The following is a 24,757-nucleotide window of genomic DNA, read 5'->3' as shown; positions in this document are numbered from 1 at the left end:
AAAAATGACCTCTGAATGCTTTGAATTGACTTTTGTTTAATTTATTTAATTGTTTGTTTGTTTTTTTATTGTCTGTCATATCCTGACTCACCAGTATGAGAAAACCCCACATATGCCATTCAAAGAGTGGCACCACGTGCGCGGCAGTTCCCAAGCTTATGCCACTACAGTACAGGTCACCCAGCTGAAGCTAAGCATGTTCAAGTCCAGCCAGTATACTTGGAAGGGAGACCACCTAGGAAAAGTTTGGGGTGTTGCTGGAAGAGGCGGTGGTGAGGCCAGTGGGGGGCACTTACCCTGAGGTCTGTGTGCGTGTATTCCAAAGACCCAGTGCAGAAACGGGGACACTGTGCTGTAAAAATGGCAGCATCCTTCAGATGAGACATAAAACTAAGGACCTGCATCTCTATGGTCATCAAAGATCCCTGGGCATCGTTTGAAACTGGTAGGGTGTACCGTGATATCCTGGCTAAATTGCCAATCGCGACCTTGTTCATTTTGGACCGCTACAAATTCCATGTCCTTCATTTTCTACCTATATCTATCATCCCTTCACCACATAACAGCGAATGTGTGATGTGCATACGGGTGCAAGAATGGCTGCTGTCACTGTGTCACAATATCCAGGTGGAGGCTGCATAGCCTACTGGTGGTAGTTAAAGTGGCACCAGATTCTCTATGTAAAGTGCAATATCTATCTATCTATCTATCTATCTATCTATCTATCTATCTATCTATCTATCTATCTATCTATCTATCTATCTATCTATCTATCTATCTATCTATCTATCTATCATGCTGCCGCTACCCTGACTTGAATTAGGCAGGTTTGTGAACTTCCTGTTGTACTTTTGAGACCCGCACTTTACTTTGTATGAAGTTAAACTGACACGCTCTGCTTCCTATCTCGTTTCGACTTGGATGTGTGCGTAATCGATCTATGACGTCACACCAGCAGTTACCCAAACATGAGTAAGGGGCGAGCACAGTCCTGCGCCCGCGCAGTCTACCCGTCTCCTCATGGACGAGCTTATGCGCGCTCGCCACTCGGCGGCGCGCCTCAGGTGAGGCACCCTGTTATTTACCTGCTGCTCGTCCCTGCTTGCGGCATTCCAGACTGGGCGGGGATCCTTCAATCCAGACTTCGTCTGAAGAGATTCGGGAAGAAATCTCAGGAAGAGCTGCGCACTGCAGAGAGGAACGACGCCGGTAAGTCGGAGAAGTGAACTTTTCCACTCGTTTGATTGAAGAACGCGCACTTTTTAATTTACTGAACTTACAAAAAAAGGATCGGCTTCATTCATCCCCTCTTCATGTGATAGAGCAGAGAAGCTAAAGTTCCATCCACAGGAATTCAAACGAAAAAGGTAAGACTGCACCGTCCTGCTCCCATTACACTGCTTCGTATCGGGGGGTGGGATACGGGGGTTGGATCGTAATGAAAGCCGAACAAACAACAGCGATATAGCGCCCGTTTCTTAATTCTTTTATTAAGGAACACATGTCATGGTTTCCCAGTCACTCACTCACTGTGGATTTTTACAAAGGGGAACTTAATTTGGCTGTTAAAAAAACAAAACGAGAAAAAAGGAGCAAGTCCACGGTGATCGAACATCACGTAGCTCTACGATGCTGCTGTTATTCGAATTTCTTTTTCTAACTTACTTTCTCTGAGAGATATTTATACGGTTTTGATCTCCAACAAGACTCAACATCAGCTTTGTGAATGTGCTGGGAGAAAATTACAGTCCGTAATTATATCCAACTCCAGCAGCTAACAAATATAATTGTACTCTGGGAGGAGCACTGGAAGAAAAATAATATAATATATAGTACACTCGCACACATATTCATATATAAATATACTATATAAAATGTGTGTGTGTGTTTTTGTGCTTGCTGGGATGATCTCCGGCTGCCCGATAAGCGGGTAATATAATATGTGTTGTGATGGACTGGCATCCCTGCCAGGAAGATCTCTAAATTCCTTACCTGGCCAGGTGGTCAAGACACAAAAGAGAGAAGGTGAACTTAATATTTGATATAAAAGACTCGTAAAATAAGAGACGTGTATTGGAGAGTGCAGCGATTTATATTCAAAATCATACCAATCAGCAATTGTCAGTCAGTCGTGTAGTTGAATATACTCAATTTCTAGACAGTCCCAAAGAAAACAGAGGTGACCAGGAGTAGTCCATTGTATTGACGTTTATTGCCAGAAGTGCCTCGTGCCTGAGCAAGTAGGTGGTGGCCGTTTGGGAGCCCAAGAGGTGCCTCAGGGTTTCAAACATTTTTTTTTAAACTATTGAAGAAGGCAGCCACAAAAAAGATCTGGGTTTCAGCTGCCCTGACCTCAGGGCTGAGCAGTGGGGTTTTTCCTGTAGCATCTAGCATTTGAATCACTGGAAGCCATCTGCCAATGGACAGTGTAAAGACCTCCAACAATATGCATACCTAATAATACTTGCCAAGGGCCAGACAAGATGGATTTAGGGCAATTACATCAGTTTACTCTCAAGATAGTGAGCAGCCAGACAAAGAGAAATGGTACTGCCAACTTCATAAGATGCCAGCAGAAAAACAGAGGCAGATATGCTGGCATCTGTCTATCTGGACAGGAGACCCTTACCCGGCTGGGAGGCCAGTATAATGTTAGGACAGGGGAAGACAGCCTTCCAAGACTGCATGTCCTAACCTGACATCACTAGGTGGCAGTATTCCTGGGCTGGGGTACCCATATGCACACCGGCAGGGCATGCTGGGAGCTGTAGTCCCATGGTGTTCCATAGGCGCGCAAAGGGTGAGCTGCAGGAATTGGCTGTCCTTACTCTGTGGGCTTTTTACAGAGGCTTAATAAGTAAATATGTACTTACATAAATATTATAACAAACAAATACACACAAGAATTACTAAAATAAAGAACTAAAGTTCTGAGTTGCCTAATGAGGACAGAGTGGCTCCAGTGAGGCACTATATAGGCTGTTTGTGTGAAGGACCCCCATTTGCGTTTTTTGACACACTTCTGCTGAATAATCCATTGGCTGAAAGTCCTCAGCACTGGGGTGTCAAGAGAGGATGTGCAGCATTGTTCATAATGTCATTCAGGTCTGTGTTCATTCTCTGCTCCACTACCACCTCCAGCAGGTCCAGAAGGCATCCTATAATCAAGTCTGCCATTTTAATCAGCTTGTTGATTTAGTGGGCTGCTTCTTCTTTGCCGAGCACAGCACACTGGCCTTCACCGGGTTGTAGAACAAGTAAAGGATGACATTAACTGAATTCTGTCCCATAAGAAGAGGAAAAAGAGTCTCTAGTTCTTCGGTGCTACAACCCAAGCCAGCCTGTCATTGACGTGGACCTCCCGTAACTGAGCCTGCCCATTTTCAATTAGCTTGTAGACTCGGTGGTCCTTTCTTGAAGTGAAATTGCCAGCCTGTCACACCAGAGCATAGAAAGTTGCACTGGCCATCACAGAGCTGTAGAAGATGTGAAGGATATTAAAATAATTAAATTAAAGGAATGAGGTCTCCTAAGAACAAAGAGTCTGCTCTGCCCTTTCTTCTCTAGTTCCTCTATGACAAGTCCAGCCTGTCATTGGGGGGGGGGGGGGGGTTGGGGGGGGCACACAGAACCATCTGAAAATTTCTGCAAATGACATGGCCTGCTGTTAAATGTTCTTGCTTGTTGTAGGTGGACACAGTGCAGAGGAAAGGTGACAGGACTGCCCCTTGTGGTGCTCCAGTGTTGCTCACACAATTCTCGGGTCTCACAAACTGGGGTCTTCCTGATCAATAGTCCATCATCATCATCATCCCGGACACCACAGGCTCATCCACCCCTTCACAGGGATAACTGGATGCCACAGTGCAGCCAGCTTTGTCCAGCCTGCCTCCTCCACTCCAATCATTGTCCAATAGTCAGACTGCAGGGGGTCCAGGTGGTCTTTCGCAAGAGGACACATGCAGTCCCGGACCATCCTCTCAAAGGTCTCCATGATGTGAGTTGTAGGCGCCACTGGTCTGTCGTCGTGAGGTGAAGTGCAGGATGTTTTTCCACAGCAGTGACACATTTTGGAGCCTTAGTGTCAGACTTTATATACCATTAAATAACATAATGATACGGACTCGTGAATCATCTGGAGATGACATCAGTGCTGAGTCAGCAGACATATGAGCTGGCATTCAATTAATCAGCTGAGAAAGGGGCCATTTAAAATAGATAAGCTGCCATAGTCGCATGGTCTCCATTCTAGTGTGGCTAAGGTGACCTTCTAATTAGAGCGAGCTGCCCAAAAAAGCAATGACATGAGCAAAAATCCATTGGGTTGGCGCTGGCCATAGTAGTGCCAGGTAGGTGCTAGTTGGTACCAAGTGTTAATCGATTCTTGTTCTTTATGTAGTTCTTTTAGGGAGCTCACATCCTTCTAATTATCCATCCATTCATTTTCCTTAAGTGCTTTTCCAGGACAGGGTCACAGGGCAACAGGAGCCAGGAATTACAAGGCAGGTACAACACCTGGAAAGGGAAAAATGATCAGACTCATTATAGGCCTCTTTGTAAGCAATTTGTAAAAGCAGTGTTAATGTTTGTGATGAGCCATCTGTTGGAATGACATGCAATGCAGATGTCTTTATTATATGCAAGTATATATCTCTGCAGCCTGGATCCTCCATCCTGGAGCTCCACATCGGTGGAGTTGACTCCAGTGGTCAGTTCGAGTAAGTGAAGTTGACTCAAAAAGGCACCAAAAAGTGTCCAGTTGCAGACCTCCAGAGCCCTACCTGGTTATACTATGGTTAAGATTAGGGTTGCGAGAGGCTTATCTGACTCAAATGATGCAACAGGGTGCCCATTAAGTCAGATTCAGGGTCATCAGACTAATTATATGCCGTTTGGTATGGGATTTGACAAAGTAATGAGCCATCTTTTGAAATCAACCGGATGGACACACAGGTACACAGACATGCAGACACTTATCATTATGTTATATTACTGCTACTCACCATATTGGTGTGACATTAAATTTAACATTGGCACTTTTAAGCACAAAATATTATTATGATTATTATTATTTTAACAGTCGGCACGTTTTTCGAGGTAAAAAGGAACAATTAAGATGAGAAACTCCGATTTAAACTCCGGTTACTATGTGCTGCGCCGCCATGCCTTCCTTACTGTGATGGTGACATCACGCAGGCGCTCGGGTTGGGCGCGTGGCTCACTAGTGAAGTGTGTCACATCCAATATTCTCTGCGCTCCACATTGTCGCCCCTGTTCCTTACGGTTTAGTTTCTCTCTTTATTTGTGTTTTTGGCTTTGTTTGTGCCGCGTCTTCCTCTTTCTAAGGCAGCCGATCCGCGGAATGCGCGTCCGTGCGCGGCGATGAGCGATGGGCTCTGCAGATAACTCGGGGCGCCTTTCTTCTCTTCTCGCCGCGGGGCACGTTCGCATGTCTTGTTTTAACAAGAATCGAGGCAGAATAAAGAGAAAATAAAAGTCGCCGCATAGCTTTCTGAGGAGAGGGCGGAGGAGATAAACGAGAGCGCCGCTTGTTAGCCAGACATTCGAGCGCCAATAATGTGAGGATGATGAGAAGCGCTGGGATGAAATCCTGCGTTTGGAGTGTTTATCAAAAATTAAAATCAACTCTTTAAGATAAAGAAATAAAGTTGTATGAGATCGCTCATTCATTCATTCATTTTGCCAACTTGTTCCAGCCCAAGTGGCACGAGAGCAGATGGCCATTGTTATTCCCGCTGTATCTGTCATTACCTGCAGTGGACTTCTAACAGGATGTGATAAAACTACTGACAACTGCAGAAATTCCACTTTCAAATAAACAAGTGTATGAATTTCATCAGATAAATGCCTGGAAGGGCATTTGAACTTTATTGAGTTAATCTCTAAAACTCGAACAACATTCAAACATCAAATGTTGGTTTAATCCATTAATCCTAACACACATTTTCTGAAACGACTTACTGTATTGCATCGAATACAACGCGTAACCATTTATTGTAATCTTTAGATAGATACTTTATTAATCCCAAGGGGAAATTCACATACTCCAGCAGCAGCATACTGATAAAAAAAAACAATATTAAATTAAAGATGGATAACAATGCAGGAAAAAACAGACAATAACTTTGTATAATGTTTTATCATGTTTTATGTCTTTATTTATCCAACATTTCCAAATGGATGGATAGATAGATAAATACTTTATTAATCCCAAGGGGAAATTCACAAAGCCTGCTGTGGTAGTCCTGGACCTGTCATAGCCGTAATGGCCACAGGACAGGCATGTCATTCCATCTCCTTTGTGACATAATGTCACTTGTGAGTGACACTGGGCTGCTGAAGTCCCCCTTCTACATCTCGGAGATGCTGCACCTCACTTCATTTTGGCTTTCCTATGCACGTTTATCGATTGGTTGCATCTCTTTTGAGACTGGGGGGGGGGGTGGTCTTTATTTGCAATTCATTGTAACTTCTAGAAGTTTTTTTAAGCAGCCTGCCAGAAGAGACGGGACTGCCGGGACACGGGGGGGGGGGGCTGCTGAGGGGGAGGAGATTTTTTACTTTAGCGGAAGCCCCCGACTCGCACACCTGCAGCAACACTCTTAAATTTGTCTCGCAAGTATCAACGATTTCCTCACTGCAGAGATTTGTGAATTTCCCCTTGGGATTAATAGATAGATAGATAGATAGATAGCGTAGTTGGCAGGATTAGACAGATAGATAGATAGATAGATAGATAGGATATCTATCTATCTATCTATCTGTCTAATCCTGCCAACTACGCTATCTATCTATCTATCTATCTATCTATCTATCTATCTATCTATCTATCTATCTATCTATCTATCTATCTATCTATCTATCTATCTATCTATCTATCTAATTTTTGTCTTTCTTGATGTCCTTCAAATTTGTACATAGACATCAGACTTTCATTTAATTCAATGCTTGCATGGGCTGGGTGCTGGGCAGAGTCGTAGGGTCCAGTGACTGTGGGGTATCTGTTGGTGAAGAGAGATTCGCTGATCTTAACTTTGCCAACGATCCTGTGATACAATACAATTTATTTTTGTATAACCCAAAATCACACAAGAAGTGCCGCAATTGGCTTTAACAGGCCCTGCCTCTTGGCAGACCCCCCAGCCTTGACTCTCTAAGAAGACAAGGAAAAACTCACCCCAAAAAACCCTTCTAGGGATAAAATGGAAGAAACCTCAGGAAAGGCAGTTCAAGGAGAGACCCCTTTCCAGGTAGGTTGGGCATGCAGTGGGTGTTAAAACAAAAGGGGGTCAATACAATACAATACAATACACGGAACAGAACAAATCCTCAATGCAGTATAAAAATAAAAATTTTAGAAGTATGTAGCAGAGTTTAACAGTAGATAATATCCCATAATATGATTTGAATATGTTTAGAGTCCTGGAGACCTCATCCATCAAGCTGCCTCCCCCATTTGGCCATTCCATGGCTGAAACAGTGCTGGGCCAGCCAATCCGATGAAAGGATCCCTCTTTCCCACAATTCCTGTAATCCTCCATCAGGGATGACTTTACATTAGGCAGGCAGAACACCTTGGCAGGTGGGCCGTGGCACCAAGTGCCACATTTGAGTACCGAGAAGAGAAACAGAATAGGTGAGGGTTAGTATCCAATTGTAACTATCCTGTTACTTATGTTGTAGTGCTAATAACTAACAAGAGATGGGAAGAGTAAGGGAAGAGGGAACTCGGTAAAATTGAAATGCTTGGGGTGGAGCGTACTGTGGTTTCCTTTCACCACTGAGTGTTTCTCCCTTCTCATTGATGTTCTCGTCAGCCTTCGAGAAATGCAGAAAAGGGCTTGGAGATAAACCAATGAGAGACCAGATGATAATCTTCAAAGGCCTTCACTGGGAGGCCTTCAGGACATTTCCTTCTGATGACCGTCCCGAGTGTGACTGAGTGATGCTGATTTCTGAACCAAACTAGGGAAGAACATGCAGTGATGCACGAGGAGATCCTCGTCTGTTTCCTTGGTTTATCCACATCTTGGACATCGCCAGCTGGAGGAGTGAACCACAACAACAGTTTATTGATGGCTTTCTGGTCCCAAGAACACGTCTACGGCGTTCTGTGCTCATATTTCGCTGAATCTGAAGTTTTCAAGGAGGGAAGTTGTTTTTTTAGAGATTTAATGAAACACTAAATCTTCAATCATTTGGTATTTTCACAGGTTAACCGTCAATAGAATGACCACGGCAGGTGAGTATGGAGCAAATTCGTGGGAGCTGTGTGTGCAGGTGGAGCACCAGTATGAAGGAGAACCCAAGGAATTTAAACTGAGAGTCTCTGGAGATCTGCATGTGGGAGGTCTGATGTTGAAGTTAGTCGAGAAAATCCGTAAGTCGTCTTATTATTGCAATGTTCTGCAAGGAAAGATTTTCTCCAGTGAGATATTTAAGGTTTATCAGTTCTTAACTCCGCTTACATCTCTGATTTGCTTTACTTGGTTCTTTATCTCTTGTTTTGACCTCGTTTCCATCATAACTACTTCTGATAAATATTTTGATCTCTTCTAGTATGTGACAGTGATGTTGCTTTCTTTTATAGTTTCTTCGTGCTGCTAATTTTATTTTACATTCCATTGGTGATCGTGATTTGTGTGATCGTTTTTTACAGGATGGTCTTTTAAAACATCGCCGAATGCACTATGTGCTGTGCAGGTCAATTTAGGTTAATTTCATGTTAGTTTTCCTTATTACAGTTGTTGTGTAATTTTGTGTGATTTGTTTTTTATGGGTCGGCCATTTTAAAACAATAAATGCAGAACATCGCCGAGTGATGTATGTGCTGTGCAAATCGTGATGTCCATACAGCAGCTCTGACCTCTGCCACAATCGACTATTTGTCAGGCTGTTCGTTAAGACATTAGCTCATCTCTCTCTAATTTCATGTTATTTTTTTTTTATTACATTTTATTGTGTAATTTTGTGTGATTGTTTTTTATTGGTCAGCCATTTTAAAGCTATAAATGTAGAACATCGCCGAGTGATGTATGTGCTGTGCAAATCGTGATGTCCACACAGCAGCTCTGATTTGTGTGATTATTGACTCTTCTTTTGCCCATTTCTCAGAATATGACGTTAACTCGTCTCTCAAATTTTATCATTAAATTTTGTCAAGATCTCGTTGATGCTGTTTTGTGTGATCATTTCTTATCGGCCAACCATTTTAAAACGAGAGACGTGGCTCACTGCCGAGTGCAGTATGTGCTGTGCAGATCATGATTTCCGCACAGCAGCTCTGATCTGCCCACAGTCGACTGTTCTTTTTGCTCAACTCTATAATTTTATTGTACTATTTTTTTCATTTCATCGGTGGCGTAATTTTTGTACTGATTGTTTCTTATCGGCCGGCGATTTTAAAACTATAAATGTAGAACATCGTGTGTGCTGTGCAAATTGTGATGTCCACACAGCAGCTTTGACGTCTGCAACAATCGACTATTCTTTCTTTCGTCTCTCAAATTTTAATGCACATTTTTATAAATACATCCGTGATGTCATTTTGTGTGATCATTTCATACATTTTAAAAGTATGGATGTAGCACATTGCTGAGTGCTGTATGTGCGTCTGCAATGATCGACTATTCATGTAGCTCAATTCTCTAATTTTGTTGTACATTTTTTTTATTACGTTGGTGATGTCATTTTGTGTGATCATTTCTTGTAGGCCGCTGCTCATTTTAAAATAAGAGACACGGCACATTGTCGAATGCTCTACTTGCCGTGCAAATCATGATGTCCCCACTGCAGTTCTGATCTGCCCACAGTCGATTATTCTTTTAGCTCAACTCTAATTTTATTGTACATTTTGTTTATTACTATGGTGGCATCATTTATGTGTATTGTTTCTTATGGGCCAGCCATTTTAAAACTATAAATGTAGAACATTGCGGTCTGCAAATTGTGATGTCCACATGGCAGCTTTGACCTCTGTAACAGTCGACTATTCTTTAGAACGTTCATCAGTATATGACGTTAACCCGTCTCTCCAATTTTATTGTACCTTTTATCAATACATCAGTGACGTGATTTTGTGCTATCATTTCTTATGGGTCGGCCATTTTAGAACCAAAGGTGTGGCACATTGTCAGGTGTTGTATGTGTTTGAGCAACAACCGACGATTCTAATTTTTTAGCTCAACTCTCTAATTTTATTGTACATTTTTCACTACATAGGTGACGTGATTTTGTGTGATCATTTCTTATGGGCTACAACAATCGACTATTCTTTGGAACGTTCCTCAGAATAAGATGTTTGCACATTTTATCAATATATCGGTGATGTCATTTTGTGTGATCATTTCATACACTTTAAAACTATGGATGTAGCACATTTGCTGTGTGTGTGTGTGTATGTGTGTGCAACGATTGACTATTCATGTAGCTCTATTCTCTAATTTTATTGTACATTTGTTTATTACATGGGTGACGTCATTTCGTGTGATCATTTCTTGTAGGCCGCTGCTCATTTTAAAACTAGAGATGTGACACACTGCTGAGTGCCGTACAGATCGTGATGTCCCCACAGCAGTTCTGATCTGCCCACAGTCGACTATTCATGTAGCTCCATTCGCTAATTTTATTGTACATTTTGTTTATTACTATGTTGGCATCATTTGTGTGTATTGTTTCTTATGGGCTAGCCATTTTAAAACTATAAATGTAGAACATTGCGGTCTGCAAATTGTGATGTTCACATGGCAGCTTTGACCTCTGTAACAATCGACTATTCTTTAGAACATTCATCAGAATATGATGTTAACTCGTATCTCCAATTTTATTGTACATTTGTACATGGGTGACGTGACTTTGTGTGATTGTTTCTTATGGGTCGGCCATTTTAGATCCATAGGTGTGGCACATTGTGAGGTGTTGCATTCGCTTGGGCAACAATCAACTAATCTTTTAGCTCAACTCTCTAATTTTATTGTACATTTTTCATTACATTGGTAATGTAATTTTATGTGATCATTTCTTATAGGCCGTAACAATCAACTATTCTTTAGACCATTCGTCAAAATACAATGTTGTCTCTCCAATTTTATTGTACATTTTTACATGGGTGACATGATTTTGTGTGATTGTTTCTTATGGGTCAGCCATTTTAGATCCAAAGGTGTGGCACATTGTCAGGTGTTGTATTCGCTTGGGCAACAATCAACTAATCTTTTAGCTCAACTCTCTAATTTTGTTGTACATTTTTCACTACATTGGTGACGTGATTTTGTGTGATCATTTTTTACAAGCCGTAACAATCGACTATTCTTTAGAACATTTGTCAGAATACGATGTTGTTAACTAGTCTCTGATTTTATTGAACTTTTTTTATCAATACATGGGTGACGTGATTTTGTGTGATCGCTTCTAATGGGCTATAACAATCGATTATTCTTTAGAACATTCGTAAGAATATGATGTTAACTCGTATCTCCAATTTTATTGTACATTTTTACATGGGTGACGTGATTTTGTGAGATTGTTTCTTATGGGTCGGCCATTTTAGATCCATAGGTGTGGCACATTGTCAGGTGTTGTATTTGCTTAGGCAACAATCAACTAATCTTTCAGCTCAACTCTCTAATTTTATTGTACATTTTTCACTACATTGGTGACGTGATTTTATGTGATCATTTCTTATGGGCCGTAACAATCAACTATTCTTTAGACCATTCGTCAAAATACGATGTTAACTTGTCTCTCCAATTTTATTGTACATTTTTACATGGGTGACTTGATTTTGTGTGATCGTTTCTTATGGGTTGGCCATTTTTGATCCAATGGTGTGGCGCATTGTCAGGTGTTGTATTTGCTTGGGCAACAATCGATGATTCTTTTAGCTCAAATCTCTCTAATTTTATTGTACATTTTTATCAATCCCTCAGTGACGTGATTTTGTGTGATGTTTTCTTATGGGGCCTGGTCTGGCTATTTTATAACTAAAGACGCTGCACATTGCCGAGTGCTGTATGTGCTGTGGAAATCATGATGTCCGCTCTGCAGCTCTGACCTGTGTAACAGTCGATTATTCTTTCACTCATTCCTCAGAGAAACATGTTAGCTCATCTGTCAAATTTTATTTTAGATTCTTATTATTACATCAGTGATGTCAGTTTTGTGCAATTCTTCATTACGTCGGCTGGTGGGACTGGAGCCTATCCCAGCAAACACTGGGCACAAGGCAGGGACACACCCTGGACAGGATGCCAGTCCATCACAGGCTGAACAATCGCAGGCCATTACTGCATCGCCAGTCCACCTAACCTGCATGTCTTTGGACTGTGGGTAGAAAGTGCACCTACCCAGCACACCCGGGAGAACATACAAACTCCAGCAGGGCAGTTAACTCCACTCTCCTTACTGCCAGGGAGCAGCTCTACCACAGACTGCCATGCTGCACTTAGATTTTTGGGATGTGACTGTGGAAACGGCCCTCAATAAACACAACAAATGGAAACAAGACAGACAACTGATTTACAGCTCATATCTACAGGAACCTCTTTTGTTTCTCGACAGGTGAACACTCGTGACTCATACGCCATTCCCGTGTTACAACAGACACAAATCAAACTTCAGATGACCTCACAGACAGACTAATCCTTTATTTATGCTTTATCTTTTATCCTTTTCTGGGTCTGTTTAAGGCCATGTCATGCCAGCTCATACACACTGAATCACACTCTGGAGCTGTTACCTCATTAAATTCTGATTTATATGAAGTATCGTGTTTCATTTTTTTTTTTTTAAATATGGAATGAAATAAACAAATTAAAAAAACACGGATCTCAAAAGCATCCCAAAAGCTAAAAAAAAAAAAAATGAGAAAAACAAAACTAGGGTCTCGGCCTCAAAACCTTTTTTTTTTTTTTTTTAAACAGTTTATATCTTCAGTAAAAGTCCATATAGAGATTAGAACATTTGTGGGTGAAAAGCCATGATGGAGATAATAATCATTTCTGAAGGGCTTTGTGGGGGGTCTCACTTACTTTTTGAAGGTACAGTTTTATGCAAAATTTAGGGCAACCCTGAGAAAACTTACATAAGTTGTTGATTTTTTGAAGTGAAAAGCATTAAATACAACCCCTGCACCAAACAGACATTCAAACACAAACCTTTTGTTAACTTTTAAGGCGGCGTTACATTTTATTCCATGAACTTAAACATAGAAAACAATATAGAAAGACTGAAATAAAAAAAAAGGTACTCCACCCCTCACCCTTACCCTGTCCCTAACCTCAATTCTGTCCCTTGCCTTGGCTCCACCCCTCACATCTACCCGGCCCCTAACCTCAACTCTACCACTTGCCTTGGCTCCGCCCCTAACCTCAACTCTACCACTTGCCTTGACTCCACCCCTCACCTCTACCCTGCCCCTAACCTCAACTCCACCCCTTGACTTGCCTCCACCCCTCACCTCTACTCTGCCCCAACCTCAACTCCGTCCCTTGCCTTGGCTGCACCCCTCACCTCTACTCTGCCCCTGCTTCTACCCTACCCTACCCTAACCTCAACTCCTCCCATTGCCTCTGCTTCACCAATCACCTCTACTCCGCCCCTTCTTTTACCGTACCCCTGTCTGAACCCCTCCCCTTACCTCTACTCCGCCCTTGCTCCACTCATCACCTCTGCTCTTCACTTTGCCTGTACTCCGCCCCACCTCTACTCTTCACCTCATCTCTGCTCCGCCCCACATCTACCCTTCCCCTTCCCTTTGCCCCGCCCCTCACCACTTCACTGACCTGCTATTTGCTGCTGGACACTCCATTTCATATTTGACTAGACAAAGAGCCCGTTTCCACAATGTAAGATGAAACGGGCACGAGTTTGTGTCAGCAGTACAATATGGAATAGTAATAAGTATAAGCACCACAAAGCTGATACAGGTGTATTGAATGAATGCGTAATTGAATCAGAATGCGTAATTAGGCCTCGAGCTGTAGTCGAAATCGCCTTTCAGGCCTCTAGAGCTTTAATCGAAGTCGCCTTTCTCTTTGAATTTTTGCGGCCGTAAATCCGCCACCTGCCGCGATGTTGGGGTTGGATGTTGGGCTCGTAAGGTTTTTCGGGCAGCTGTGCAGAAGGCGACTGCGCATTCGTCTTTGGACGGACGTGAGTGAGTGAGTGAGTGAGTGAGTGAGTGAGTGAGTGAGTGAGTGAGGAGGCACGCGAATTATGTATTAAGATACGTGAAACAAATAAAGTGTCATCTCTGTGGGAAGTTTAGCTTTTTCAGAAGCTCAGGATATATAGAAATACTATAACTATTATGATGATTTTGGGACAAACTTTTGTCCATCTTTAATTAGGGTCCTCCTGACCAGTAAAGGGAGGACTAATGGTTTCAGCTGAGATGCCCATCTATCCAGGCTGTCCACCCATTTTTAATGGCCTCCCAACCAGGTAAGCAGACACCATCACCCCTTGCCAGGATGCCACCCCATCTATTACAGTATGTGTAGACATGAATAGCAAATGTAAGGAAATTTTTTAAAAATAGTAATAAAAATACAAAGGAATGTTAAATGATGCAATAAAGAAAATCTAATTTTGAGCAGCTGGTAACTAATTTTTAGAAGGGTTGGCTTCAGAAATAGAAACTTTTGATAAATCATTAAATACCAAAGTGGGCTTTCTGTTTCAGAGATTAATCAAGACTGGTCAGATTATGGTCTTTGGTGGGAGCAGAAGAACAGCTGGCTGCTGAAAACCCACTGGACGTTGGACAAGTATGGTGTGCAGGCGGATGCCAAACTCCTCTTCACGCCACAGCATAAAGCGCTCAGGCTCCAGCTACCCAATATGAAGACCGTGCGGCTCCGAGTCAGTTTCTCTGCTATGGTGTTCAAGGCTGTGGTGGAAATCTGCAAGATGCTCAGTAAGTTGGCCCAGGGAGTAATGGGCTGTATTTGGCGGTGGAATAAAAAATGAGTGGTGGGCATTCATCCAGTCATCCATTTTATAAAGCACTGTTTACCATAGCAGGATCATAAGAACATACGAGATCTGACAAACGAGAGGAGACCATTCACTCCATCAAGTCTGTTTGTTTATCTAATAGCTAAGCTGTCCTGATATCTCCTCCAGATTCGTCTTCAGGTGTTGTCTGGGATTCTCCTTCAGCTTTGTGTCTCAGGATTTTGTTCCAAAACTCTTTGTGTAACTTCCTGGTTTACGTCCTACACGCATTTCCCCTTAATTTCCACTGCTGTTCTGGAGTCTGCTGGATCTACTTCATGAACGTCTTTTAGAATTTTAAGGACCTGGATGAGGTCCCCACACAGTCTTCTCTGCTCGAGGTTAATTCTCTCAGTCTGTCAAAGTAGGACATGTCGTTAATAGCTAGATAGACAGACATGCTGTATTGTCCCTCAAAGTGGAATTAAAACTTTACAGAAGCTCAAGAGGAAAAAAAGTAAAAATAGTAATAATATATGAGTGGGGAGTCAAGCTAAAGTTACAAAATAGGATTTATTAGAAAACGGAACAACACCTTCACAAACCTATTAATGTCATCTCCACCCTTCTCAATGCACTTGCGCCACCCTGCCTAGAAGTGCCTGGATTCCAGCAGAATAAAAGGTCTTGTCTTGTCCTCACAAACCACTCGTGCACCGGAGTTACTGTCGAACACAACCTGCCGAGGGGGTCCTACAATCACCAGTGCAGGTTACTGTGACTTGCAGGAGACCAATGTGAAGCGGCGGGGACTGTTGTCTCAAGGACAAGACAATGAGGGCCACACACTGCTAAGAACACCAAGGCTTGTCTGGAGAAACTGAAGTTTGAGGTATTGCCACTTCTTCCTTATTCGCCAGATTTGGCACCGTGTGATCTCCACCTTTTTGGACCGCTACTACAAAATCTGGGCGGTCGTTGATTCAAGACAGATGGCAACGTGAAGAAAGCGATGTACAGGTAGTCTGCGAGGACGAGATGAAACCTTTTATTCTGCTGGAATCCTGGCCCTTCCAGGCAGGTGGCACAAGTGCATTGAGAAGAGTGGAGATGACATTGAGAAAAGACAGCATCTGTTTTGTTAAGGTTTCATTCCATTTTCGCTTGACCCCCCCCCCCCCCATACCCCCCCCCAAAGGTACATACAGTACGTACGGTGTATGTAAACAAAATATATACTAGCTGTGCTACCCATCTGAAATCTAGTAATCAGCATAGACCTCAGTATTAACATTTGCAGTGCACCATGTGATGTGTATGTCTTTTTTATATGGCATTTGGTGTGGGATTCATAACAGCAGTGCTAATGTTTGTAATGTGTCATCTGATTGAATGAAAAGTGCAGTGCATTTTATTAGCAAAAATATCTGTGATGCCTCATCTTTTGGAATAACATTGCAGAAACATTGCCACTGTGTGGACACACACAGACACTTGTCCTTTTATTAAGTACTAGCCGTCCCCCGTGGCTTCACTCGCGCATTAGTGAAACAGGACAGTGAGGAGGGTCCCGCCCAGCTCTCTACTCCTGACGTCACTCTTCCCCCTCCGTCTCGGATTAACGTGAATATATCGCTCATGCAAAGCGAACTATTGATTCTTAGCGCAATGAGAGAAATCGCAAAATCAACTGGAATGTTCAAGCAAATTATATATAAAAAAAAGATCTAAATCCGTTAAGTAGTCCTCACGTTTGGTAAGTAAGTGGAGTTAAGGTTACGCCCCGAGGCTGACACGTGAGTGAGGAGGGCCCCGCCCCCCCTCGCCACAGCACGATGGGTCTCTCTCGGATTTGCGCTAATAAATTGGTACCGCAAGTGAATTATGATACTTAGCGTGATGGAAAAGTCACAAAATCAACGGAATGTTCAAGCAAATTATAGAAAGAAACCCAATCTAAATCCGTTAAGTAGTTCAATCGTGAAAAGAGGACAGACATAGTTTTTGAGAACCATTTGTATAAGAAATTTCGCACTTGGACCACAAAATTTTTAAAACTGTTACTTAGCGAGCACCTATGGGCCAAGGGTAACCTACATTCCAAATTTCAAGTCCCAAGACCTCATTTTGTGATGAGTGGTATTTGGCTTTATTATATATATATATATATATATATATATATATATATATATATATATATATATATATATATATATAAAATATTATATATACTGTATAATCTAGATAGATAGATATATACTGTACAGTTTTTGTGCACTTGGGGACTACCTTACAGCCACTGAGAAGACAAGCAATACCAACTTGGGACGAGAAGGCGCACTGGCATGAAACATTTCTTCTCTCTTCTGAGAGGACATCCCAGGATGGCTCTTGGCCCTGCCCACAATGCATGAAGGCCCCGCCCCTTCTTCCCAGGATGCCATAACGGCCCCTGGATGGAGATGCTCATTCTTAAACTGAACATCAATAGACACAGAGCTCCAAATGAAACTCAATATCTTGGGCTATTAAAGTTGCATTGACCTGATTGCCAACTGGCGCTTATTCCTTTTATTTTTTTGATTCTGTGATTAAACGGGGTTGCCCATTAGACACTCCAACATTCTACCTTGGCACCCCTGGTCTGTTTCATCCATTCTCTTTATACGTATGTATGTATATATACCGTTTATAAGGGTCTTTGAGGTGTTCTGATCAGGGTCTGTTAATTTCCCCAAGCACCTGACTTAAGACTAAAGGAGATTATGCGTTTGTGGCACCTAAATCGTGGGCCTCTCTTCCTGTAAACGCGAGATCAGCAGAGATGTTGGGCATTTTTAAAAAGAAGCTTATGACCCGTTTATTCCAACTTTCCTTTGTTGGTTTGTTTCGTTGTTCCAGCTCACTTTTGTGTTATCGAATTTTATAAACTTTGCCTGTGCAAATTCTTTCTATTAATTTTTGAAGTTTGCGTTTGTGTGTTACTGAGTTTTAATGTGTATGTCTCTGCATTTTATTCCCGGTTTTAATTTATTAACTCATTTTTGTGTTAGTGTCGGTGATAACTGTTTTTATAAAGCACTTTGTGACATTTCTTCTTGAAAAGCGTTATATAAATAAAATAGATAGATACTTTATTAATCCCAAGGGGAAATTCACTTACTCCAGCAGCACCTTACTGATACAAAAAACAATATTAAATTAAAGATTGATAATAATGCAGGTAAAAACAGACAATAACTTTATATAATGTTACTTACTTTCTTTCCATCCAATTCCAGATATAAGAAGGCCAGAGGAGCTGTCGCTGCTGAGAGCTGCAGATGACATTCTGAAGAAGAAAAAGAAAAAAGATAAAAACCGGGATCCAGTTATTGAGGACATTTTAAATTTGGACAACTCTGCTGTGTTGCCAGGGTCTACAGGTAAAATAGCAGGACCATCTCCGAGGGGCCGAGCCTGGAGAAGTGGGCGGTGCTGCTGGATGTGTGGCTTTGGCGTGGTGGTGAAGACGCTCAGATTCTCACGGTCTTCGAGCGTTGATTTGTTAATTTTATTTAGGGGCGTCAGGAGTGCACCCAGCCTTCACTCGGCTCGCACACACTCACATACAGAGATGTGCAAAAAGTGGCTCAAAATGAGTAAATAGCAAGTAATATATAAAAATTATTAAACAACTAACATGTATGCAAAAGTCCTCCCTAATTCCCCAATGGCGATAATTATTTAACACGTACTAAACAAATTGCAGCAGATGAAGCACTGAGCACAAAACGGTTAACGTTAAACGCTCACAGTTCAGTTCACAAATGGTCCAAGTCCACAGATGCCATGATGGCAAAAATGATTTGAGATGCCAAGTGAACAGTTTCCTAAACGTTATGAACGGTTGCCAGTTGTTGTGTGAAGATCTGAAGAATTTAGGAACTTCCCCAGACAAAGACGTTTACCATTCTAGATAAAATCACAAACAAGCAGACACAAGACAAATGCATAAATCCACAAAAACTGTCATCTAATATGTGACACGTAATCCAGGAGTGGAGCAAAGCGCGGAAAAACAAAAGATGGACGTTTTCTGACCGCTTCTTCTGGTGCATCTTTAAGGTCTGTGTTGACCTTATTTTCCCCCAGCAGCACCCAAAGCGGACCAATGGCGAAGCACTACCGGGGATGCTGGGATTTGTAGTTAATTTAAGTAGCACTGCTACAACCTAAGCTTGCATCTTTGGATGAAATGGCAAATGGTGTTGACTGACAAAGGTTTCCCGGAGTATCCCCGAGCCCTTGTTACAGGCACATGACGGTTTTTAAGACCGTGATGTCTGTGGGGTCGGAGATCAAGCGCATTCAGAATTAGTTTTTAAAGTTGCCTTTTACGCTCTGAGATCTGATCGAATTCCTTGCATCTTTTTAATTGTGCACTTTAGAGGGTGAAATTCCCAAAGCCCTAATAATTTATATTTGGAGAACATTATTCTCAAAGTGTTAGACTATTCACTAACGCATCTGTTGGCAAGTTGTCGAGTTCTTCTTGAAGGACTCTGCCTTTTTTTTTTTTTGGCAGCTCCTTATATACCGTTATGCCCAGAAGGTATGAGCCTTCTGTTTCCAATAGGAGGCGCTAGCTCTCTGGAAATAAGTTTGTTTTGTAATTGTGGCATCTTAATTAACCTAAATCTTTATAGATAAAATACAAAGAGCGATATCCCTCCCTCAATGTTTAATATCGACTTACGCTGCATATTAGGCGAAGGAAGTGAAAAGCTGGGAGTGGGGGCCCGATGTGTAGAGTATGGCATCTTTGTCGCTGCGTTGGAAAGATTTTCAGGATCAAATGATGTAATCTTCCATCTGTCCGTCGGCTTCCACTCCCAGACCGAGTTTTGCTTTTCGCTTCCCTCGTCTAATATACAAGTGTAAGCCGATATTAAACAAAGCCAAGTTATTTTCTCCTATGTGATTTCTTACTGCCGTGTCACTGAGGGAGGGATATCACTCTTTATACTATATCTATTGTCACACACGTGCACATGGGAGGCAGCTAAAGGGCTTGAGTAAGGGCGATTCCGATTCAAACCAGGATGTGACAGAGTGCACGGACTCTTTTATATTTTGAAAGTCTTTACCCCAGACCGGCTGGGCGAAACTGCTGGGTAGTGCCCTTAGGAGCAGGTAGCAAGCCACCTGCTCTACTATTTGGTAGGGCTTGTTTTCACCTGGCACATAACCAGTGCCCTACCACAGCGCATAATGCCCAGGCTTGCTTGTGGGTCAGCCACTATGGGTTGAACCTGCACTTTCTTATTTCATTCACCTGCCAGTCTGGGGGTACCCCTAGGTGAAACCCAGGATACCGCCTTCACAGGGAGACAGGCACTCTCTCCCGGGAGAGCATAATAAGCCCCCTTCGCCTCCCTCCTCCGGGGCAGTCCAAGTCTGTGAGCCCCTCTCACACACTCCCTGGCCCACCAGTAAAGTGGGCTGGGAGCGGAGCCTGCACCGGGTCTTTCCGAATCGCGGGACACCCTCCCCGCCTGAAAACTCGGCCCCGGTACGCTCCACCTTGGTATGGAGCAAGTTCTGTTCCCTTCTCTTCTGGGACCTTTCCATCCTGCCGACTATGCCACTGTCACAAACTCCACATGGAGCCATAGCAAGGTTTGGGGCAGCCACCCGTATAATTGGTATCCTGGCTGCAAAATCGTAAAAAATGAATACAGCACTGATGTGCACAGAACCGAGTCCAAAACAGAACTGAGGGAATAGGGAAAAGCTGGAGGCTTTTAAAAGGGAAGGCAGGAAGTGAGGTGAAAGGGGCGGGGCTCATGAAGGTCATCAACCATAGGCTTGAGCCCGGACGTGACATCACAGGGGCCGGAGCCAGCAAAGTCTTCTTCCATAGGCTCAGTCCCGGAAGTGACGTCAAGAGGAGCAGGTGGAATCTTCCATGAATGGTCTGCAGGAAAGGGAGAAAAAGAGTCCGTGCACTCCATCACATCCTGGTCTGATTCGGAATTGCCCTCATTCAAGCCCTTTAGCTGCCTCCCATGTGCATGTGTGTGACACTATATAGATTTAGGTTAATTGAGACGGCACAATTACAAAACAAACTTATTTCCAGAGAGGAAACACCTTCAGAGGGCAACCGGAACACACAATCATAGTCAAAAATCCATAGTGAGGGTCCGAGCCAGGAGAACACCAATGAGAAACCTAAACCAAGAACTGCGAGATAAAACCGAAGTCAAAAGGAGTGCAGAGATCTCAAAACATAGAGAAATAAAGCAAGGACAATTTGAAAATAAAATGTTTGAAGGGTTTTGGAATCTGAGGAGTTGGATAGGGAAGCAAACCCGTAGATGACCCTTCATCCGGTCGTGTTGTGATTGACAGGCCATGACCTCTAAGGTCACGCCCACTCTGGGATGATCCTAGCAACGGAAATCAACAGTAGTGCCGTCAAAATGGCAGCGATATAGTTTTAATTTTGACTTGCGACTTTATAACTATATTTTGAAAACAGTGGATACCTTAGGGTATAAAAATCCTCTAAAATAAGCAAATCCAATATTTAAAATAGGACATATACAGGAACACTTACAATTTCAATTCATCACATCATTATTAGTTCTAAACTTCCTCATCTTGGCTTTTCCGGAAGGCATTTCAGGCATCAGTTTCACAATAAATGCATTTCTTCCAAAAAACAATGCAGATGATTCGTTAAAACGTGAACCACCTCGTCTTTATTCTGTTTGTATTTGAAAACAAGTCAAAGATCAATTTACAGATCACCCCTTCTTGTTTTTAATTCTCCACATTGTCACAAGTTTTTTGGAAATTGGGCTCATAAACAAAACAACTGAAACCTTGACATAGGAATTGTGACTTGGAATGTGCACGGAGTTAACTAAGCACGTCTCCTTCTTTGTTACTGTAGCAAGTCCTGGACTCTACAGCAAAACGATGACACCGATGTATGACCCAGTCAATGGAACTCCAGCGTCGTCAACCATCACCTGGTTCAGCGACAGTCCACTAACAGAGCAGAACTGCAACATTCTGGCGGTCAGCCAGCCAAGTTGCCCCCCTGAAGTGCTGACTAAGCTGCACCAGCCCTTAACGTTGGGAGACAAGGCAGTAATCAGTTCTGGGTAAGATGTCTTCGTGGGTGGGGATGACTTTCAATGTATTGGAAATGTAAAAATTCTCTTCCTTGTTTGACTGATCTCATTTTAGAACTTGGTGAGGACCAGATGATTCTTAATTTTGTCCTGATTTGGAAAACTGTAGACGTGAAGTGGGGCATATTTATTTTTTTAATATACAGTAGCTGTACTTCCTTAAAAGGTGGTGATAACAAATTGATATCTTTAGAGTGTGGGCACCTCGAAGATGTAAGTAACATCTAAGACTCTAATTAAAGGTTTGCTGAGTTATTTAAGTTTACTTTTCTACTCATACTTGTGATTACTTGGATATTCTGGGAGAAGGAGCCGAGTTGTACGGCTAAGGAACAAAAACTACACAGCTAGGATTGCTCTTTAATGAGTTCTTGGGCACGGCCATCAGCAGTGTGTCCGCCTGCAGAGAGAGTGTCAACCTTGTTGAGAGGTTTACTGACCTCGGCGGTGACATTCATGTCTCTGGTGACTCTTCCTATGAAGCCAGTAGACGGATTGGGAGAGCATGGAGGGGTCATGCGGTCACTGGAAAGGAGTATGTGGCGCTCCCAATATCTCCGCAAAAGGACGAAGGTCTGAGTTTTTAGAGTCTGATGCTTCCTGTTTTCCAGACATGAATGCTATCCAGTGACCTGAGATGAAGACTAGACTCCTTCATGTGTCTCTTCGGAGAATCCTTGGGTCCCACTGGTTTGACTTTGTGTTGCTCATGGAGTCCCAAATGAGGCACATGACCTTCATTTTGAGGAAGCGTTAGCGGGCATGTGGCGCGATTACCTGAGGGTGATCCGGCTGGCAGGATCCTCATTGTTGAGGACCAGGCCAAGGGGACACCTATGTAATAGCTGGCTGTGGAAGATAGAGGGTCATTTCCGGAAGGTGGGACTCGACCGCATGTCCACCTAGGGGGGATGCCAACTGAGATCCTGAGCTGTTTCATTGTGTGGTGGGTACGGCAACACACTGTACCAGTGCATGCTCAGTGACCTGACCTGACCTAGGGGTGGTCAGACTTCATCCAGCTTACCCAATAGTTCAACGGATATCCAAAATGACCCTGTAAAATAATGTTAGGGAAACTGTAATGGCCTATTCAAAACTCAATTAAGGTTCTAACTGAACCCAACAAATGAACGATAAAATATGCTTCCGATATTATTGACAGACAATTACAAAACAAATATCGACTGAATGCGGACCACATCTCGACAGAAGCATCAGAATCACCGGGCTGCCTTTTCATGAAGCCCTTGAATTGTTAAGTACCTAGGCTCCTAAATTGACCTGAAAGGAAGTATTCTGGAAGGTCTTAAGAACCCAGTATCCAACATTCTGGCTAAGATGGGAGCAACTGACCAGTGCCCTTTGCAACAAGGTGATACTAAAGTTCAAAATGTATAAGACTGCGGGCCGACCCATTTCAGAAAAACTGGAAAAATCTAACCCAGTTTCCAGCGAAAGTCCATTGACAACATATTATTCAAGTTAATTGCCGTTGGTGTCTCACCAGTAAAAGAAAAAATAAAAGACCACTTTCCTTCAAAGACGACTGTAATTTTGATTTGGTCCTCTCCTACCCGGGCAATTTCTTTCAGCTGGTGGTCACCCTGTTCTATTTTTTTTCCATTGGTTTGATTATCCTTCTTTATGGAAGCCGGCGAGAGGGCACGCAATATCGTTATTTTTTTTAAATGGTCTCCACGAGATAACAGACTAATTTTATCGAGATCTCGAGAAAATGAAAATTTGTTTTCTTGAGATAACGGAATAATTTTATCGCAATCTCGAGAAAATGAAACTTAACCTTTGCTCCTGGCATCAGGCTCGCTTAGGTTGCAACGCCTACACAGCTGAAGCCTTGCTAACCATCGTCTTAAATGACGGACACTAACCTTATTATTTTCATAAACATATTTCAACCTGCGTCGGCACTTGATTGAATAAAAATGTGACACGCTGATCGATACAGTTCTGCTCTTCTGCCGTTTCAAACAGGACGTGGCCTCAATAAACTAAACATTAAACATTAGATACAATTATTGCATAATTTCAAGAAAACAAGATCTTTTGTTCTATCGGGATGTTGCTAAAATTATTCCGTTATCTCGAGAAAATGAAGTTTGTTTTCTCGAGATCTCGATAAAATGAGTCCGTTATATAGAGGAAACAATTAAAAAAAAAAAAAAACGATATTGCACGTCCTCTCTCAGCTTCCGTACTTCTTTCTCTCCACTGCTTATCCTTCTGCTGTCCTTTTCAAACTTTCACACAGTCCTTACCATGTGACTCTTTTCTCCACTCCACTCCACTTTGTGTTCCGGTGACATTCGGCTACATGCACACGGTAGTGCTGACGTACAAATCGATGAAATCTCAACCCGCTCTTTCACTTCCGTTGTCCATACTGCAGTTGTGATTTTTGTTTAGTGGCGAGAATGTCCAAGAAGAAGCCGTTTACGTTTCATCGTACAGATGGCTCTACAGCTGAACTTTGCTGTGTACCTTTATGTCGAGTTTCCAGTAAGTACAAGGTATTTAGTTTTCAGACATTTCCCTCCGATGTGGAAACCCGATCTAAATGGGTCACCACTATCCAGAGAGTCCCAATACCC

The 24,757-nt window shown here is 42.5% G+C and overlaps 1 protein-coding gene across 1 annotated transcript in view; it reads left to right on the top strand.

Moving 5' to 3' along the window:
* The first annotated feature begins 1,049 nt into the window (after positions 1-1,049).
* The window catches only part of fermt1 (FERM domain containing kindlin 1), a 47,417-nt gene continuing 23,709 nt past the window's right edge, over positions 1,050-24,757 (top strand). The window contains 5 exon segments of the mRNA XM_028820877.2: positions 1,050-1,209; positions 8,235-8,401; positions 14,705-14,938; positions 18,240-18,383; positions 21,902-22,115. Of these exon segments, the coding sequence (XP_028676710.1) occupies positions 8,251-8,401; positions 14,705-14,938; positions 18,240-18,383; positions 21,902-22,115 (743 nt within the window). The 5' untranslated portion in view covers positions 1,050-1,209; positions 8,235-8,250.

The sequence above is a fragment of the Erpetoichthys calabaricus genome, chromosome 15 (genome assembly GCF_900747795.2).
Source record: "Erpetoichthys calabaricus chromosome 15, fErpCal1.3, whole genome shotgun sequence".
Taxonomy (NCBI): domain Eukaryota; kingdom Metazoa; phylum Chordata; class Cladistia; order Polypteriformes; family Polypteridae; genus Erpetoichthys; species Erpetoichthys calabaricus.
Note: the sequence above shows the minus strand (reverse complement) of the source record. Positions and strands in the feature narration are given on the sequence as shown.